At 44.6% G+C, this 15778-nt stretch overlaps 1 protein-coding gene across 2 annotated transcripts; it reads left to right on the top strand.

Annotated features, from left to right (window-relative positions):
- Positions 1 to 4763: 4763 nt before the first annotated feature.
- Positions 4764 to 15073, top strand: WDR24 (WD repeat domain 24). 2 transcript variants are annotated; one of them, XM_082199083.1, is made up of 10 exons: positions 4764 to 4910; positions 6603 to 7509; positions 7789 to 7966; positions 8791 to 9463; positions 10611 to 10726; positions 11159 to 11280; positions 11385 to 11489; positions 11608 to 11945; positions 12689 to 12873; positions 14531 to 15073. In XM_082199083.1, the coding sequence occupies exons 2-10, from the start codon at positions 7029 to 7031 to the stop codon at positions 14697 to 14699; spliced, it is 2367 nt and encodes a 788-aa protein (XP_082055209.1). In that variant the 5' UTR covers positions 4764 to 4910; positions 6603 to 7028; the 3' UTR covers positions 14700 to 15073. The 2 variants fall into 2 exon arrangements, with proteins under 2 accessions (XP_082055209.1, XP_082055210.1); XM_082199084.1 differs by lacking the exon at positions 4764 to 4910 and adding an exon at positions 4962 to 5075.
- The last annotated feature ends 705 nt before the right edge of the window (positions 15074 to 15778 follow it).

Here is a 15778-nt window from a genome sequence, read left to right as displayed (position 1 = left end):
ATCCTAGTGTCAGCAAACTTTGATTTTCTTTCTGGTCTTATAACCTCTAAGTTGCCCTGCTGTCTTCAGTCAGTGGAGAAAACTGCCCCCAATGGCATGGTGGAAGTGAAATTCAATTGCCAGTCTGGTCTGATTCTATATGTTAGAATGCCAGGGGTGGCAGCATGTCATCATTCCCTAAGTTGTCAAATTCCCTCCCCAGAGAGATGCATCTGGCTTCTTCACTTTCGATGAATGCTGAAGATATATCTCTTTACCCTGGCCTTTGGCACCCAAAATGTGTTTCCAGGGCTCACCTTATCCCCTTGATTGTAATCTGTTTTCATTGTTTTGAATTTTAAATTGTCATACCCCACCCTTGGACCTGCTGGTGAAAGGTGGGTAATAAATTCAACATCACCTTATCCTTCGCTTCAGGCAGGAAAATGCATTGGGCCAGCCTTGCAATGCAAAGTACCATTTCACACGGCGGTGGCCAATGCATAGTTTGAATACTTATATTGTCATGACTATTCTTATAACTTTAATTAAGAGGACAAACAGCTGCTTGGCTTGTAAATCAAGCTATTGCAGTGCTACCCAAGATGGGGATTCAGAGTAGAACCTTCAGCAGTGTGTCTTTACACACACACACACACACACGCACGCAGAGTGCTAATTCACTTTCTATTTTAGTCCATTCCAGTTTTCTTTCATTAGGCATTTACCATTCTAATCTGGACAAGAATTCACAGGAATGCAAAGATTCATTCATTTATTATCCAAAGCAGCCTGAAGTGGGGGAGGGGGAGATAGCGAGAGAGAGATCAGCTAAAAAACTATTAAAATTTCAGACTGAGCACAAATTGGGCAACTCTCATTGTTTCAGAAAACTGCATTCCAACTTTGATAAATTGCTGTGATTTGGGGTATCATTTTAAAAAATAAATTGCTAACAGCAATCTATTTATCATTGTTGCTACAAAATTGTTTTAAGTTTTGTTTATAGATTATTTTAAATGGCCACTTCTGCACATTTAAATGTTTTTGGGTTTTACTAATGATCCTGTCTACTGCAACCATGAAACTTATTGATGTTCCCTTTAATTATCATCTATTATTATACTATAATATAATAACCAATCATTAGTGGTATTTCCACCATTGTTTGAGTTCAGTGGAAATCACATTCTTGGGAATTCCATTGGCTTAAATATCAGCCTAGGTAGTAGCTTTAAGCCTTTCAGTTTGCAAACTCTGGTTTGAGCAAACCAGTGCTATTTTGCTAGAAAAAGAGGTGTTGAAACTCACTATGAATGCCTCCCTTGTTCTCTTATAATGGCAATGGAGCCCACCTTAGAGATGCCAGAACTCAGTTTTGGCAAATTCTGGCTAAAAGAAAAAAAAAGCCCTGGAGCTAACCATAGTTAAAGTGAATAATATACTGCTCCACCATGATTAGATGAGAACAGAATATAATTTTTAATACATATATGTATGCTAGGAAGAGCAAGAGAGTGATATCCAAATGCAATAATTTATTGAATCATTTCTATATCCCTTTACATTTCTGATAATATCCACATTTAGAGAAGCATAATTAACAGGAAAGCAAAATATTCTCATAAACATAGGGAAATGTTCTCTTAAATATGATTAGGAGATGGGGAACATTCCATGTGCACTGTTGGGCCTTTCAATGAATGAAGAGATGAGGAAAGGTATCAGGCAGAGACAGGGGGGGATTGTAAGGGAAAGATATGAAGGATAGAAATGTGTTTAAGATCAATCACTTGTTCTATACAACTGCAATATCCTGATTTACTTGTGTTACGGAGCAGGGTGACAGTGCATTCCTATACAGTAAGTCCCACTAAGTTCAGTAGAGCTTACTCCCAAATAAGTGGATATAGGATTCCTACCTGAGAAAGGTGACTCCACTTCATGCAAGAGTTCTAACAATGTATCGGTCTGAATTTAGGGCATAACTTGTTAGGAATTTCTGCTGGGCAAGCCACATTGACACCAATGAGAATTGCTCATTCATTTTAGCCGGGCTAGTGCAAAGGAACACCTTCAGTGGGTTGTGCCTGCCATTCTCCTTAGCACCCCTGTTTTAAAAGTGTCCACTGGTCCAAAGTATTATTTAAAGCTATTGAAGCTGAGATGTTTCAAATTACTATAAAAGGGGGAAAGAAAAATAAAATTCTGAAAACCATTTTCTTACTGTACATACAAGCCTCCTTCTCCTGTATATTCTGAAGATATAACCTTATATTTGGTAAGTGTTTCTTGTGCTATTTTATCACGTGATCTGTTTATAAAAATATATATTAAAAAATTTAAAAATACAGAATATCTGATTTACTTTTTACACCCACGTCATTGTATGGTAATGTATATAAAAATATACTTGAAGCTGACCACCTTACCTGTGCAAATTCAAGATCTAAAAGCACAGGGCTGAATCAGAGAGTTGCCGGGTGCCTTGTAAGACACCTGTGTCCTCATCATACATTTGAAGAGCATTACTTATTTCTACAGAATCCTGGGAACTGTAGTTTAGCCCTCACGGAGGTATATTCCCAGCACCTTCAACAAACCACAGTTCCCAGGATTATTTGGAAAAGTAATGTGCTTTTCCACGCGGGTGGCGCTGTGGGTAAAACCTCAGCGCCTAGGACTTGCCAATCGCATGGTTGGCGGTTCGAATCCCCGTGGCAGTGTGCGCTCCCGCTGCTCGGTCCCAGCGCCTGCCAACCTAGCAGTTCGAAAGCACCCCCGGGTGCAAGTAGATAAATAGGGACCGCTTACTAGCGGGAAGGTAAACGGCTTTGTCACGCTGGCCACGTGACCCGGAAGCGTCTGCGGACAGCGCTGGCTCCCGGCCTCTAGAGTGAGATGAGCGCACAACCCTAGAGTCTGTCAAGACTCGCCCCTACAGGCAGGGGCACCTTTACCTTTATCTTAATGTGCTTTAAATATTTGATGTGTATGCAGCCCTCGTCCAGCCTACTGCTCAATGTACGGCATCCCCAGCAGAACAGGGTCACATCACACATTGCACAAAACATTTATATAAAAGGAGGAAAGGAGAACTTTCTGTGCTAGAAAGAATGTACAACTTCCAAATGAATGTCCATGCAGTGGAAAACACGCATCTGTGAGCATCACATGTGATGATACACACATGGTTTCATGGGTGTAGCCAGGATTTTTGTTGGGGAGGGGCAGGCCTTTTGTTGGGGGAGGGGGCAGAACCTCAGTTTGTTATGTACCTTTATTGATTTTTATTGATTTGAGGGGGCAGCTGCCCCTCCCTGCCTATGTCCTTGCATGGTTTGCATATTATTGCCTACACAAAAATGTGTACTGTGGGACTCTCACAATGACAGCTGTTCCCAGTCTACATAAGGGGGCACACTAATGCAAGGGGCTAAAGGGTTCCTTGCAAAATTAAGCCACTATTTTGGATGCAGCATTTCCCCAATATGTCCCCCTGGAGTGTTGAAGCCCTGAGAACATAATAATAATAATAATATATTATTATTATTTATACCCCGCCCATCTGGCTGGGTTTCCCCAGCCACTCTGGGCAGCTTCCAACACAATATTAAAATAAAGTAATGCATCAAACATTAAAAGCTTCCCTAAACAGAGCTGCCTTCAGATGTTATCTAAAAGTTTGGTAGGAAACCAAGTCAGACTACTGGTCCATCTAACTCAGTATTGACTACACTGACTATCAGCAGTTCTCCAGGGTTTCAGAACTGTGTGACTCGCAGTCCTACGCCTAGAGATGCTGGGGGATTGAGCCTAGGATCTTCTGCAAACAAAGCTCAGGCCTTTCCCCTGCGTGCAGCTTCGAACTCCCACTCTGTCAAAATATGGGCAATGGAATCTCAGGGGAGAAATGGAGAACCAAAGACTCCTTGATACAGGTGGAGCAACAGCAGACAGAGATGGCAGGGGCAAAGTGTCCCAAAGCATGACCATCGCCCAGAGGCAACTGCAAGAGGTACCTTACAGCTTTCCATCAGGCTCTCATCCAGTGTGGTGGCAACCATTATATACGATAATCTTTACTGTCATTGTCCCATACAGAACAACGAAATTACCAAGGAAACCCAGTTTTAATCTGGAGCGGGGATTGCATCCAGGTATCCAAAATGTGGCAGCTGTGAAAACCAGTGGACAGTTAGATTTCATACTCTGGATGGGGTGATTCTATTTCAATGCTTGCATGTTTTTAAAAGAAAACCTCCCTCCGAAAAGAAAGGCAGCATGTCAGGGAGAACGATGCTAACCCAGACCACTCCCTGATGTGCTAGTTTTCTACCTGCAAGATTAAAAACAAATACAGTGGTACCTCAGGTTAAGTACTTAATTCGTTCCGGGGGTCCGTCCTTAACCTGAAACTGTTCTTAACCTGAAGCACCACTTTAGCTAATGGGGCCTCCCGCTGCTGCCGCATCGCCGGAGCACGATTTCTGTTCTCATCCTGAAGCAAAGTTCTTAACCTGAAGCACTATTTCTGGGTTAGCGGAGTCTGTAACCTGAAGCGCATGTAACCCGAGGTATCACTGTAAATAAAATACACGGGAGCAGTGAAAAACGCGACTCCCCCGCCCCCCGCGATCCTGCGGGAAAACGCAGCCGGGGGCGAGGGATGAAGCCTCCCTCCCAACGCCCCGCGGGCTCGCCGGCGAAGGGCCGAGAAGGCGGCGCGGCCAGGGTGGGGGGCCGGCAGGCGGGAAAGCAAGCAAGGGCGGAGCGGCCTGGCCGGTGGCGGAAGGGGCCGGGCGAGGCGGGCCGGGTTTCCGCGGCGGAAGGAGAGGCGGCTGCCTTGAGCGACGGAGGCCCCGCCAGGAGTGGCCGCGGGAGCAGCGATCGGTGAAACCGTTGGCCTGGCGGCCTCGGCCCGCTGCCAGGTGAGCTGCCGCCCGTTTACTTTTGCTTTTTACCTCAGCGCCTCGCCGGGCGCTCGCTGGTGAAAGGCTGAGGGAAGCCAGGCCAGGCTGGGTAGGCCTCGCGCGGGACTAAAACTGCTGCGTATTTATATATATGCCGCGCATCTTTTTGAGCTCCCGAGACGTGTAAGGGTGAGGAAATGCTGGATTGAATACATTGCATGGCGGGTTTGTTTGTTGTTGTTTTTAAATTAACCAAAGCTCAGTTTTAAAGCAAACTTTAATCTGTGGTGTTGGCTTTTTTATTTTATTTTTATTTTTTGGTAATCGTTCTTGCTTTCATTTCCAGTACGCAAAAAAACCAATGGTCGCAACGATATAGGGAAAAGGGGGGGGGAGGGAGAAGAGAGGAGGGTCGTATTACAACAAAATAGCATTATAATTCCAGACTATTGTTCTTCATAAGTATGTTATCCAATAACAGTTTTTTTTCCAAAGGAAACCGTGAGAAGAGGGCTGCTGCTGGTCATGTTGCTTTAATTTGATGTATTCAATAAACGGATGCCAAACTTCAGAAAAAGTTGTGCTTTGTTTTTTGGTAGCGTAGCATTCAGGTATAATTTGTTAACTTTCCATTAAAGCTGTGGTCCAGATCTGCACTTCTATTGCATCATAAGGAGACTCATGTTACATTTAGGACTCTTCCACACTTAATGTTTGCTCTGCATTTCTAGGCACGGCTCCATAATTTAAACCTTCCTGTCCAACCCGCAAAAACCTGCTCTTTAGTGCTGAATTGGAGCAAATCCACTTAAAACCCGAATTGCCGTTTGCTCTGATTTAGGGGTACAGATTGGGTTTTCCTGGGGAAAGTGGCAGAGAGAAAAAAAGTGCCTGGACACGGACCGGGAAAATGCAGGGCAAAAGGTTAGTGTGGATGATCCCAAAAATGCATGTGCCATTAACTGTCAGTCTTGCCAATTAAAACTGATCCCTCCCAGCAATATATTCAACTGGGTTGGCAATGCTTGTTTTCAGCCCTAGTTTCAAGTGAGGAAAAGGCGGGATATTCAGTAAATAAACAAATTAGCTGCTGCCTTGCAGGATATCTTTGGGAAAAGAAAAGGCCAAGGAGTAAACCCTACACAAATCCAGAGTGGAGTCTCTAAAGCGGATTGTTGGATGTCGTCTTATACACTTTCTGCCAATTCCTGCAGCCAAGCTGGTGCCAAACATATTGCTCTGCTTCCCTTTGGACCACATCAGCAAGGCAGGGGGGGTTTTGTCCTCTGGGCAGTCCAAGACCTCCATGCACACTGCTCCCTAGGGAGGTCATTTTGGTGCTGCTAATGCAACAATAAGAATTGGGAGGGGCAGCAGCAGTTATTAATTGCTGGTCTCTGCAGACACAGCAGGTGCTGTGATTCTCCAGTACTTTGACGTCACCCCTGGAGGCGCACTCTATTTCTGTTGAGACAGACGGATGACAACAAATAAATAAAATATGAAAGACATTAAAACATTTGCCTTTAGTGGTGTGTCAGTTTCTTTTATGCAGGTTCTTCTCAGAAGCAAATGGCAACTTCTACAATGGTGGGTACTGGTCTTGTTTCAGTGTCCAATGCTTTGAGAGAGATGTTTATTGCTTAACTAATTTTCTCCCTCTGTGTGTGTGTTGGTCTGCATCCTGAACAATTCTGTCTTGTGTTTCAGAACTTTGCTGAATTTCTTCGGCCAGAAAGCTATCCTGCAAGTGAAACGTTTTTGTCAAGAGTTTGCTTGAATGTAGGAAAAGAAGTGCTTGATCGTTGACAAAGAAATTTCCACACAAGGTAGACGTAAAGCCAAGTAAGCTTTCAATGCAAATTAGAACAGCTTGCAACTCACTCTGGAGCTGTAAGCATTGGCTTTATGTGATCACTTCATGACATTTCCTTGTGTTAAGATGCTGCCCATTTCTGGGTAGGACCTTATTTCAAGTGCTGAATATTCCTTTTTTAAAATGAAGCTTTAGTGATAAGGAGCTTGCAAGATTGAGTTTAATTTTGTGAAGTTGTCCAAGATACAGCTGTAGACGTTCCTGCTGTGTGGTCATTGGGAGATCCGGCGGAACCACAGGGAGCCCCTCAGAAGGCAGTCATGGAGAAAATGGCTAGGGTGACCACTGCCCTTGGTGGCAATACCATCACTGGACGGACCATGTTCTGCCACCTGGATGCCCCTGCCAATGCCATTAGTGTATGTCGTGATGCTGCCCAGGTAGTGGTAGCTGGGCGTAACATCTTTAAGATCTACTCTATAGAAGAAGACCAGTTTGTGGAGAAGCTGAACTTGCGTGTTGGCCGCAAGCCATCCCTGAACTTCAGCTGTGCCGACGTGGTGTGGCACCAGATGGATGAGAACTTGTTGGCCACAGCAGCCACCAATGGCGTCGTGGTGACCTGGAACCTCGGCAAACCATCTCGTAACAAGCAGGACCAGCTCTTCACCGAGCACAAAAGAACAGTTAACAAGGTGTGTTTCCACCCCACGGAGGTGTACATGCTTCTCAGTGGCTCCCAGGATGGCTACATGAAATGCTTTGACCTGCGCAAGAAAGATTCTGTTAGCACATTCTCAGGTAAGGAGTCATTTCTGAATTTGCCGTGTCTGACTCTTAACACTCTCAGCAATGGTCAAGAGTACCTTTTTCTAGTTACACCTTGTCAAATGGCAGTGCTATGAGTTTGTTGGGGCTGGGCCGAAAGCAAGGTGTGACCAAATTATTGAGAGAGAATCTGATTTGGCCCTTGAGCCTCAAATCTGTTATGCTAGAATATGATTACAGATGGTGAGTGTCATCTAGATGAGCTGCCATATATGAAACTTGCTAAATGCTGTCTGTTGCGTTATCTTTCAGGTCAATCAGAAAGTGTCCGTGACGTCCAGTTTAGTATACGTGATTACTTTACCTTTGCTGCAACCTTTGAGAATGGAAATGTTCAGCTGTGGGACATCCGCCGGCCTGACCGCTACGAGAGGATGTTCACAGCCCATAATGGGCCCGTATTCTGTTGTGATTGGCACCCGGAAGACAGGTATGGACAGCACGCTCCTTTTTTCCCTATGGCACTATCTCAAGTTGTGCACTAGGATTCTCTGTTCTGTAGCTTATCTTTCTCTGTTCCCTGCCCATAGATCATACTTCCTTCTTAAATATGCAGTTTTCTCTTCCTATTTTTAAACATTATTTTAGACAGCCATGGAGAACTTACTGTTCTTAAGATTGCCTTCCTCAAGTAAAAATCTTCCATGTAGTGCTTTGTTTTTAAGCATTATATTATAGAAATGCATCTTAGAAAGCTCAAAGCTCTTTCTCCAAGAGCTTGTTTTTGTTAGTATGCTGTATAAATTATTTTCCTAAATTTGAAATTCTAGGCTAAGAACTGCAGCATAGGTTCCTAACTTGTGGCCCTTCAGATGTTGCTGACGTCTAGCTCCAGTCATTCCTGACTAGGGGCCATGCTGGCTAAGGCTTATGGGAGCTGTAGCCCAACAGCATTTTGGGATGTATGAAGGTTTTGTCATGCAGATAAGAAAAGAAGACACACAGGTGTGTGAGAGCAAGGATTGGGATATGTGCTCACCTCACCCCTCACTGTCACTGATGACTTCACTATAAGCCCTCAGGAGTAGAGACATGGGGGCTCCAATTCCCATCAGCTCCAGCCAGCATGACTCCTGGTCAGCCATGATGGGAGCTGTAGTTGAACATATTTGGAGGACCACAGGTTAGCCCCTCATACTTTAGCAGTATTGTGAGTTGGTAGCTGGGTATACGGTCAGTGTAGATCATGTATAAGAAAAGTGGTGGTTGCCGAACTGTTTACTGGCCACTTAAGCTTCTCTTCTCTTCATCTAGGGGCTGGTTGGCCACAGGGGGCCGAGATAAGATGGTAAAGGTCTGGGACATGAACACCAACCGGGCCAAAGAGATATACTGTGTGCAGACAATAGCCTCTGTGGCAAGGGTCAAGTGGCGGCCTGAATGCAAACACCACATTGCCACATGCTCCATGATGGTGGACCACAACATCTATGTGTGGGATGTACGTCGGCCTTTCATCCCCTCTGCCATGTTTGAGGAACACAAAGATGTCACCACAGGGATTGTGTGGCGTCATCTCCATGATCCTTACTTCCTCCTCTCTGGCTCTAAGGACAGCACTCTTTACCAGCATATCTTCAAGGATGCCATCCAGCCTATTGACCGGGCTAACCCTGAGGGGCTTTGTTACAGCCTCTTTGGGGACCTGGCTTTTGCTGCCAAGGAGAGCCTCATCTCCTCTGATTCTAACCGTAAGCGTGATCGGCGCCATCCTATCTTCTTCAAGCGCAAGCTAGACCCCACAGAACAGTTTGAGTACATCTCCTCTTCCAGTGCCCTAAGTGTATTTGAAGCAGACACAGAGTGCGATGCTGGTAGCATGGACTGGTTTGTGCGGACCGCCAAGCAGTATGTGCTGACAGGGAGACCGCTGGCAGAGCTGTGTGACCATAATGCCAAAGTAGCCAAAGAGCTCAAGCGCAACCAGGTAAGGGCTACCTTTGTGCAGGAGTTATTCGCTGATACTTTGGTAGATTTGGGGAGGGGGCTACAACATATCCTAGTCCCAATGGGCACCCAGGAAGGAGATGCCATGGTTTATTGTACTGGAATCAAAACCTCCAGCATGTATGTTCAACTCAGAGTACCAGAAGTCTCTTTCCTGAAGTTGGCGGCTTGTGATGAAGCCAGAACATGAGCCTGAATTAGAGCCTTAAGTCAAGTGTGGGGAAACTATGGCTTTTCTGATGTTGGACTCCCAGTTCCCATCAGCCTCAACCAGTGTGGCCAGTGGCTGAGGATAATGGGAGTTACTGTCCAGTAACACATGGAGCTCTAGTCAAGTAACTTTTACTTAGAATAGGCCCATTGAAATGAATAGTCAAGACTTATTTTAATTCCAGTGAGTGTGCCTTGAGTTCAGTTGATGGAGGGCCATAAAGTTTCCCATTCCTGCCTTAAGTGGCACAAGGAGAAAGTGTAGCGAGCAGAAGTCTATACTTGTAGTATATTTAAGAGACTTTACCAATCCAGAGATAGTCTACTTCCTACCAGTTGCCCATCAGAAGGTTGGCGGTTCGAATCCTCGCGATGGGGTGAGCTCCCATTGTTTGGTCCCTGCTCCTGCCCACCTAGCAGTTCGAAAGCACGCAGTGCAAGTAGATAAATAGGTACTGCTCCAGCGGGAAGGTAAACGGCATTTCCATGTGCTGCTCTGGTTTGCCAGAAGCGGCTTAGTCATGCTGGCCACATGACCTGGAAGCTGTACGCTGGCTCCCTCGGCCAGTAAAGCGAGATGAGCACCGCAAACCCAGAATCGTCCACGACTGGACCTAATGGTCAGAGGTCCCTTTACCTTTACCAGTTGTAGAGGCTGATGTTGCATGCGTTATTCCTCTGCTGTGAACTAAGTCTCAGTCCTGAAATACCTGAGTTTCCTAGCATGTAAAGAGGAGTCCAGGGCTATGTTCAGCCCCTCTCCCAAAAGACAATACCTGAAATTGTTGCGGTGGTGTGTGGTGGCCTCCAGCCCAGTACCTCACTCTTCATGTCTCATTTGCCTCTATTCCTTTTCCTTAGCTGAAAGACATGGTGTTGATAGTTTAACTCTTTCTGTTCTTTCTCTTATTTGTCAGGTTGCTCAGACATGGACCATGCTCCGAATTATTTACTCTGGCCCTAGCACTGTGCCCTCTTCAAACCTTAATCACAGCATTGGGAAGAGTAGTTCCAGCCTTCCACTCATGAACAGGTAAAAAAGGCTTCAGCATCCTTGATCTTGGTTGTGAGATGGGAGGTAGAAAGTTGACTGTGGCAAATGTAGGTGGGCTGGTTGCATGAGAGGTCTCATTTACACATTACCAGCACCATTTGCATTAAGCAGAGTGTTCATCTGGTTAAAAGTGAGACGACTCGCATTTCCACTCTTGAGCCCTTGCAAATAGGGCATACTACAGGGCAGAAAAAAATGCACCTTGCTGATAAGTTCAGAAGTGCTACCGGTCTCTCAGTAGGTTCTTATGTGAGCCGTGAGAAAAATTCAACTCAAAATCTTAATGATACAATATTTGTGTGGTTACTTGGTTACCAGGAATTGCAACCAGTGGGGGACTTGGATGTTGAAGGGAAGCTGGAAGCATCAGGTTTTACCTGGGTGTAACACAGATTTGTGTTTCTCTTCCAGCTTTAACTTGAAAGATATTCCTTCTGGGATAGGCAGTGAGTCAAGGATGGAGAGGAGCAAGGGAGAGAACCGACCTGAAAACATCCTCATGGATTCTTCCTCCACACTGATCAATAACGATGGTGAGAATGGTGACATACCTCTCCCCCAACCATGCATAGAAACCTAAGAACTGTTTCTCACTCCCTTCTCTGCTTCCCTCTTTTTTTTACTCTTGGATATCTAGAGAACGAAGAGACTGAGGGCAGTGATGTCCCTGCAGATTATCTCCTTGGGGATGTGGAAGGAGATGAAGATGACCTGTACATGATAGACCATGAGAATCCTCACAGTGAGTGTATATACTCTTGAGAACTGTTGGTCCTTCCTGTTCCCCTTTCTGTGTTGAGTGGAATTGTTTATCTTTCCCCATTTGCCTTCCCTCTCACGGGTCCATGTTTTCTTAACAGCTGAGGAGCAAGAGTACATCCTTCCCCAGGAGGCCTTCCCTTTGCGTCATGAGATTGTGGACAATCCCTCTGCACTGGATCACTTACAAGACAAAGCAGACTCCCCACATGTCAGTGGCAATGAGGCAGAGACTGTGTCGCTGACACCTGTGGAATCTTTCTCCCTGATCTCCATCTCTCACTCTCTGTATGACAGCCGTCTGCCTGCTGACTTCTTCAGTCCCATTGTCCGTGACATGTTGCTCTTCTATGCTGAGCAGGGGGATGTGCAGATGGCGGTGTCTGTACTTATTGTGTTGGGGGATCGTATCCGAAAGGAGATTGATGACCAGGCACAGGTACCTACCTCCCTGTTCTATATTTTAGGATTAGGATTGGGGGTCATAATTATCAGATACCTGCTGAAAGCTGCACACCCAATAAGGAACCCATCCCAATCCCAATCCCAAACTCCTATCCTGCTGCGCCTCCTCCTAACTGTTGCTGCCTATTCACCTGCCCTCCCCAAGCGAGCAAGCAGCAAGAGATACAAGGACACAACTTACCCTCTGCCTCTATCAGAGCTGATGCTGATCAGGCACAGAAGGAGAGGCATGTGGAATGGGAAGTGGCCATGAGGAGGTCTGGGTCTGGTGAATGCCTGGATGGGAGTCTGCCCAGGATCCATTTATACTCCACCTTGAATTCCTTGTTTACTAGAAGGCAGCGAGTGTGTGAAATAAAATAGCTGCTCTTCATGTTAATGCTTGTGGTAGTATATTAAGTGGAGTTGGTCTAAATTGTCTGGCTATCAAAACACACCTGCCAGTTATTTCCAATTTGACGGGCCAGGGCCAACTTAAAAATATCCATCTGCAGAAGAGGAACATGGAAAGATCCATATGAATTTTGCTTTTTATTTCACCTGCATTAGAAGTTGTTCATAGACTTGAGTGCATCCTTAAAAAAAAAAAAAAATGAAACGGCAATATATGAGTATTTCAATAAAATAAAGGGTTTGAGTCGCAAGAGAGAGGTTGAAAGAGATTTCTGGAGACGAATACTGTAAGTGACTTGTGTTCAATGCCTTAAAACCCCACAGGAACACTGGTACACTTCATACATTGACTTGCTGCAGCGCTTCCAGCTGTGGAACATCTCCAATGAGGTGATCAAATTGAGCACGTGCAGAGCCATCAACTGCCTCAACCAGGCCTCCACCACACTGCACATCAACTGCAGCAATTGCAAAAGACCCATGAGCAACAAAGGCTGGATTTGTGACAGGTGAGAGGCCTGTGCAGAGACACACTCTGTGCATGTATGCACATATAGATGTTTTAGTTTTGTGACATGCTGGGAATAATTATATGAATCTGCCTTATTCCAGGTCAGACAACTGTTCATCTGATCTGAAATTGCTTACTCTGATGGCAGTAGCTTTCTGAGATCACAAGCAGGGGTGTTTTCCAACCTTCAGGACTGGGGATTGAACCTGGGATCTCCTGCACCCAAAGCATCTTAAATTATTGTCCCTCTTTTAAGTAGCACTTTGCATACATACTTCCTGATAAATAAAGCTAGAAGTGATTTTATTTTCCAGGAGCTAAAAATCATTTTACCACCCCACACTCAGATTACATGAAGGCTTTTGAAGCTAGGTGTGCCTTACTCATTTTATAGGAGATCATATGATGTGACCTATGATAGTGGACTGATTCTTGAAGGATGTCCAAATAAGGATGTAAAAAATGCCGGAATGGCCAGTTCTGGTGCTTTATTTTTAAAAAGTGTAAATTTACAACACAGTGTGCAGAGCCTCACTGACTTTACAGATGCAGAATGGACACCACAACAGTGAGAGGTTGTTATGACTTGTCACTGCCCAAGCAAATGTGTATATACATCCTTTATGCACAAAGCAGCATAGGTCATTTTACCCAGAACCTCCCATAACACCTGGCTGGTGAGGCCATAGGTAGCAGTTATCCAAGGCTTACAGATAGCTCCCCTCTCTGGGCCGAGAGCCCAGCATTCCAGGGTCCACAGATAAGCATAGCATTAAAGCAAGCCAACTTGCATATAACAGAGCAAGTGAATATAAACATACATCAGCTCATTATTGCAAAAACGACCAATTAATTGTAGCATTATCTTGACTACCAAGATGGTGTTTGCAGAGCTTCTGGAACATCTCGCCTTTGGTTCAACAAAGTGGTGTAGCAAAAGTGTTTTTAAAAATTCCTGGAAAACAAAATCACTTCACGACTGCTTACATCCTTTTTCATGCAGTTTAAGAAGTATAGTGGAATACAGAAATTTAGAACAGACCTCCTCAGTTTATGGTACATCAAGCTAACAGAGACATCCCAGGTACCTGATTACAATGCGGTCATAACAAGGCAGCAAAACAGAAGTTTTTTGAGATCCTGATGGGCTCCTATCCATTCATGACTGATGTGCTGGTTCAGTGGGTCAGAATGGATCTCTTATCTATACCTCTTGCGAACTTTATGCATCCCAATAATGCACCTCCCAATAGTGGTGAAAAATGAATTGGTGTATAATTTCAGGTGAGCCATGCTCCTACCAGCTGCAGAGACTACAACAGCTTATCACATTCTATTTATTTTTTGTATTTCTTACAATTATATCCTACCTTTCCTCCAAGGAGCTTAGTCTGGCCTGCATGTTTCTCTCACACACACATGACCATGCACCATTTTATTCACGCAACCCTCTGAAGTAAGTTAGGATGAGTGAGCATGATTGACTGAAGCTTCATGGCTGAGTGAGGGACTTGAACCTGGGTCTCCCTACTCCTTGTCCATCAGTAATCACGTTAGCTCTCATTGGGACTCTTATGTTCCGGGATCTGTGTTGCATTTGACTGCTAATATAAGTCACTTTCTTCTGGTTGATTCATTCTGTGGTCTCGTTTCAGATGTCGGCAGTGTGCCAGCATGTGCGCTGTGTGCCACCACGTAGTGAAGGGTCTGTTCGTGTGGTGCCAGGGCTGCAGTCATGGTGGCCACCTGCAGCACATCATGAAATGGCTGGAGACCAGTTCCCATTGCCCTGCAGGCTGTGGTCACCTCTGTGAATACACCTGAACCTAATGGGAGCCTTTGTCCGCTGGAAAGCAAAACCTTGACGCACTGGCTGCTTAGAACTGGCACTGAGCTCTGTTTATGGGAGGCATTAGAGGCATAGTTGCACAAGAGACCTTAGTGAGTAGGATACTGTGAAGGAAAGGTGACCTTCGTTACTTCACAAAAAGCAGTGAAACTTTAAACGCTCAGGCGATTCTTCTTGAAAGCTTCTGGTCACTTACATCCTCCCCCTTTTTTACTGCTGCATAATATATTTTTTTTGTTATCACGATTCTGCACAAACCTACTTCTTAATGAGCCAAGATGGCACCATGAGACACTTTTGAGTTTCATTCCACTTTTTATACTGAATTAAAAGAACACAGTGAACTTTACTGCTTGCTGCTTTCTATAGAGTTCCCGAATCCTTTTGCATAAATGCTCCTAAAATTAGTGAGCTATGGCACAGCATCTGAATTTCTTCCTCAAAGAGGAAATCTCTTTCCAGGATATGTATTCAGTTGTATAATTTTAAGCAACATTTAAATTTCCTGCTCCCAGATGCAGGTCATAAACCACTGGCCAGCAAGGGAATACTATTATTTGTTACCACTTTTAGAACTTTGTAGTAAATTGCAGACTGATAAAATGCAAGAACTGGAGTTCTCTAAAGATCATCTTAATGAGCTTCTGCAAGTCAAGGAACAAATGGTTATGACTATTACTTAGAAGTAAGTCCCATGATGTTTAGTGGAGTTTACTCCCAGTGCATTAGTTTGCCATATTGGTCTTCCTAGCAGCAATAAGAAGACAAAAAGTACAGCTATATCTTCTGTGGTGGGAGCACCTAATGATGTCAGTGCGTAGTCTCTTGAGGAGATAGGCAATCCAACAGGATCTTGCTCCTAAACTGTGAAGGGCTTTAAAGGTCAATACCAACTTATAAATTAACATAAGGCAAATTGAAACTACTGCACATAATATCTAACAAGTGCCAAGTCAAACCATATTGTTGTTTTCCCCCTGGTCTTTGGTACTGCTATTCTTTCCATTTAATCTGGAACATCAGCCTTCCATGCTACAGGATAGCATAGTTGGTC

The sequence above is a fragment of the Podarcis vaucheri genome (genome assembly GCF_965113315.1).
Source record: "Podarcis vaucheri genome assembly, chromosome: 14".
Classification (NCBI taxonomy): domain Eukaryota; kingdom Metazoa; phylum Chordata; class Lepidosauria; order Squamata; family Lacertidae; genus Podarcis; species Podarcis vaucheri.
Note: the sequence above shows the minus strand (reverse complement) of the source record. Positions and strands in the feature narration are given on the sequence as shown.

What these genes read in the sequence shown, in the direction of transcription:
- WDR24 (XM_082199083.1), top strand. Translation starts at nt 7,029, where the DNA reads ATGGAGAAAATGGCTAGGGTGACCACTGCCCTTGGTGGCAATACCATC. An exon ending in GATTGGCACCCGGAAGACAG is followed by an intron (nt 7,967 to 8,790) that starts GTATGGACAGCA and finishes CTCTTCATCTAG; the next exon opens with GGGCTGGTTGGCCACAGGGG. An exon ending in AGATTGATGACCAGGCACAG is followed by an intron (nt 11,946 to 12,688) that starts GTACCTACCTCC and finishes AAAACCCCACAG; the next exon opens with GAACACTGGTACACTTCATA.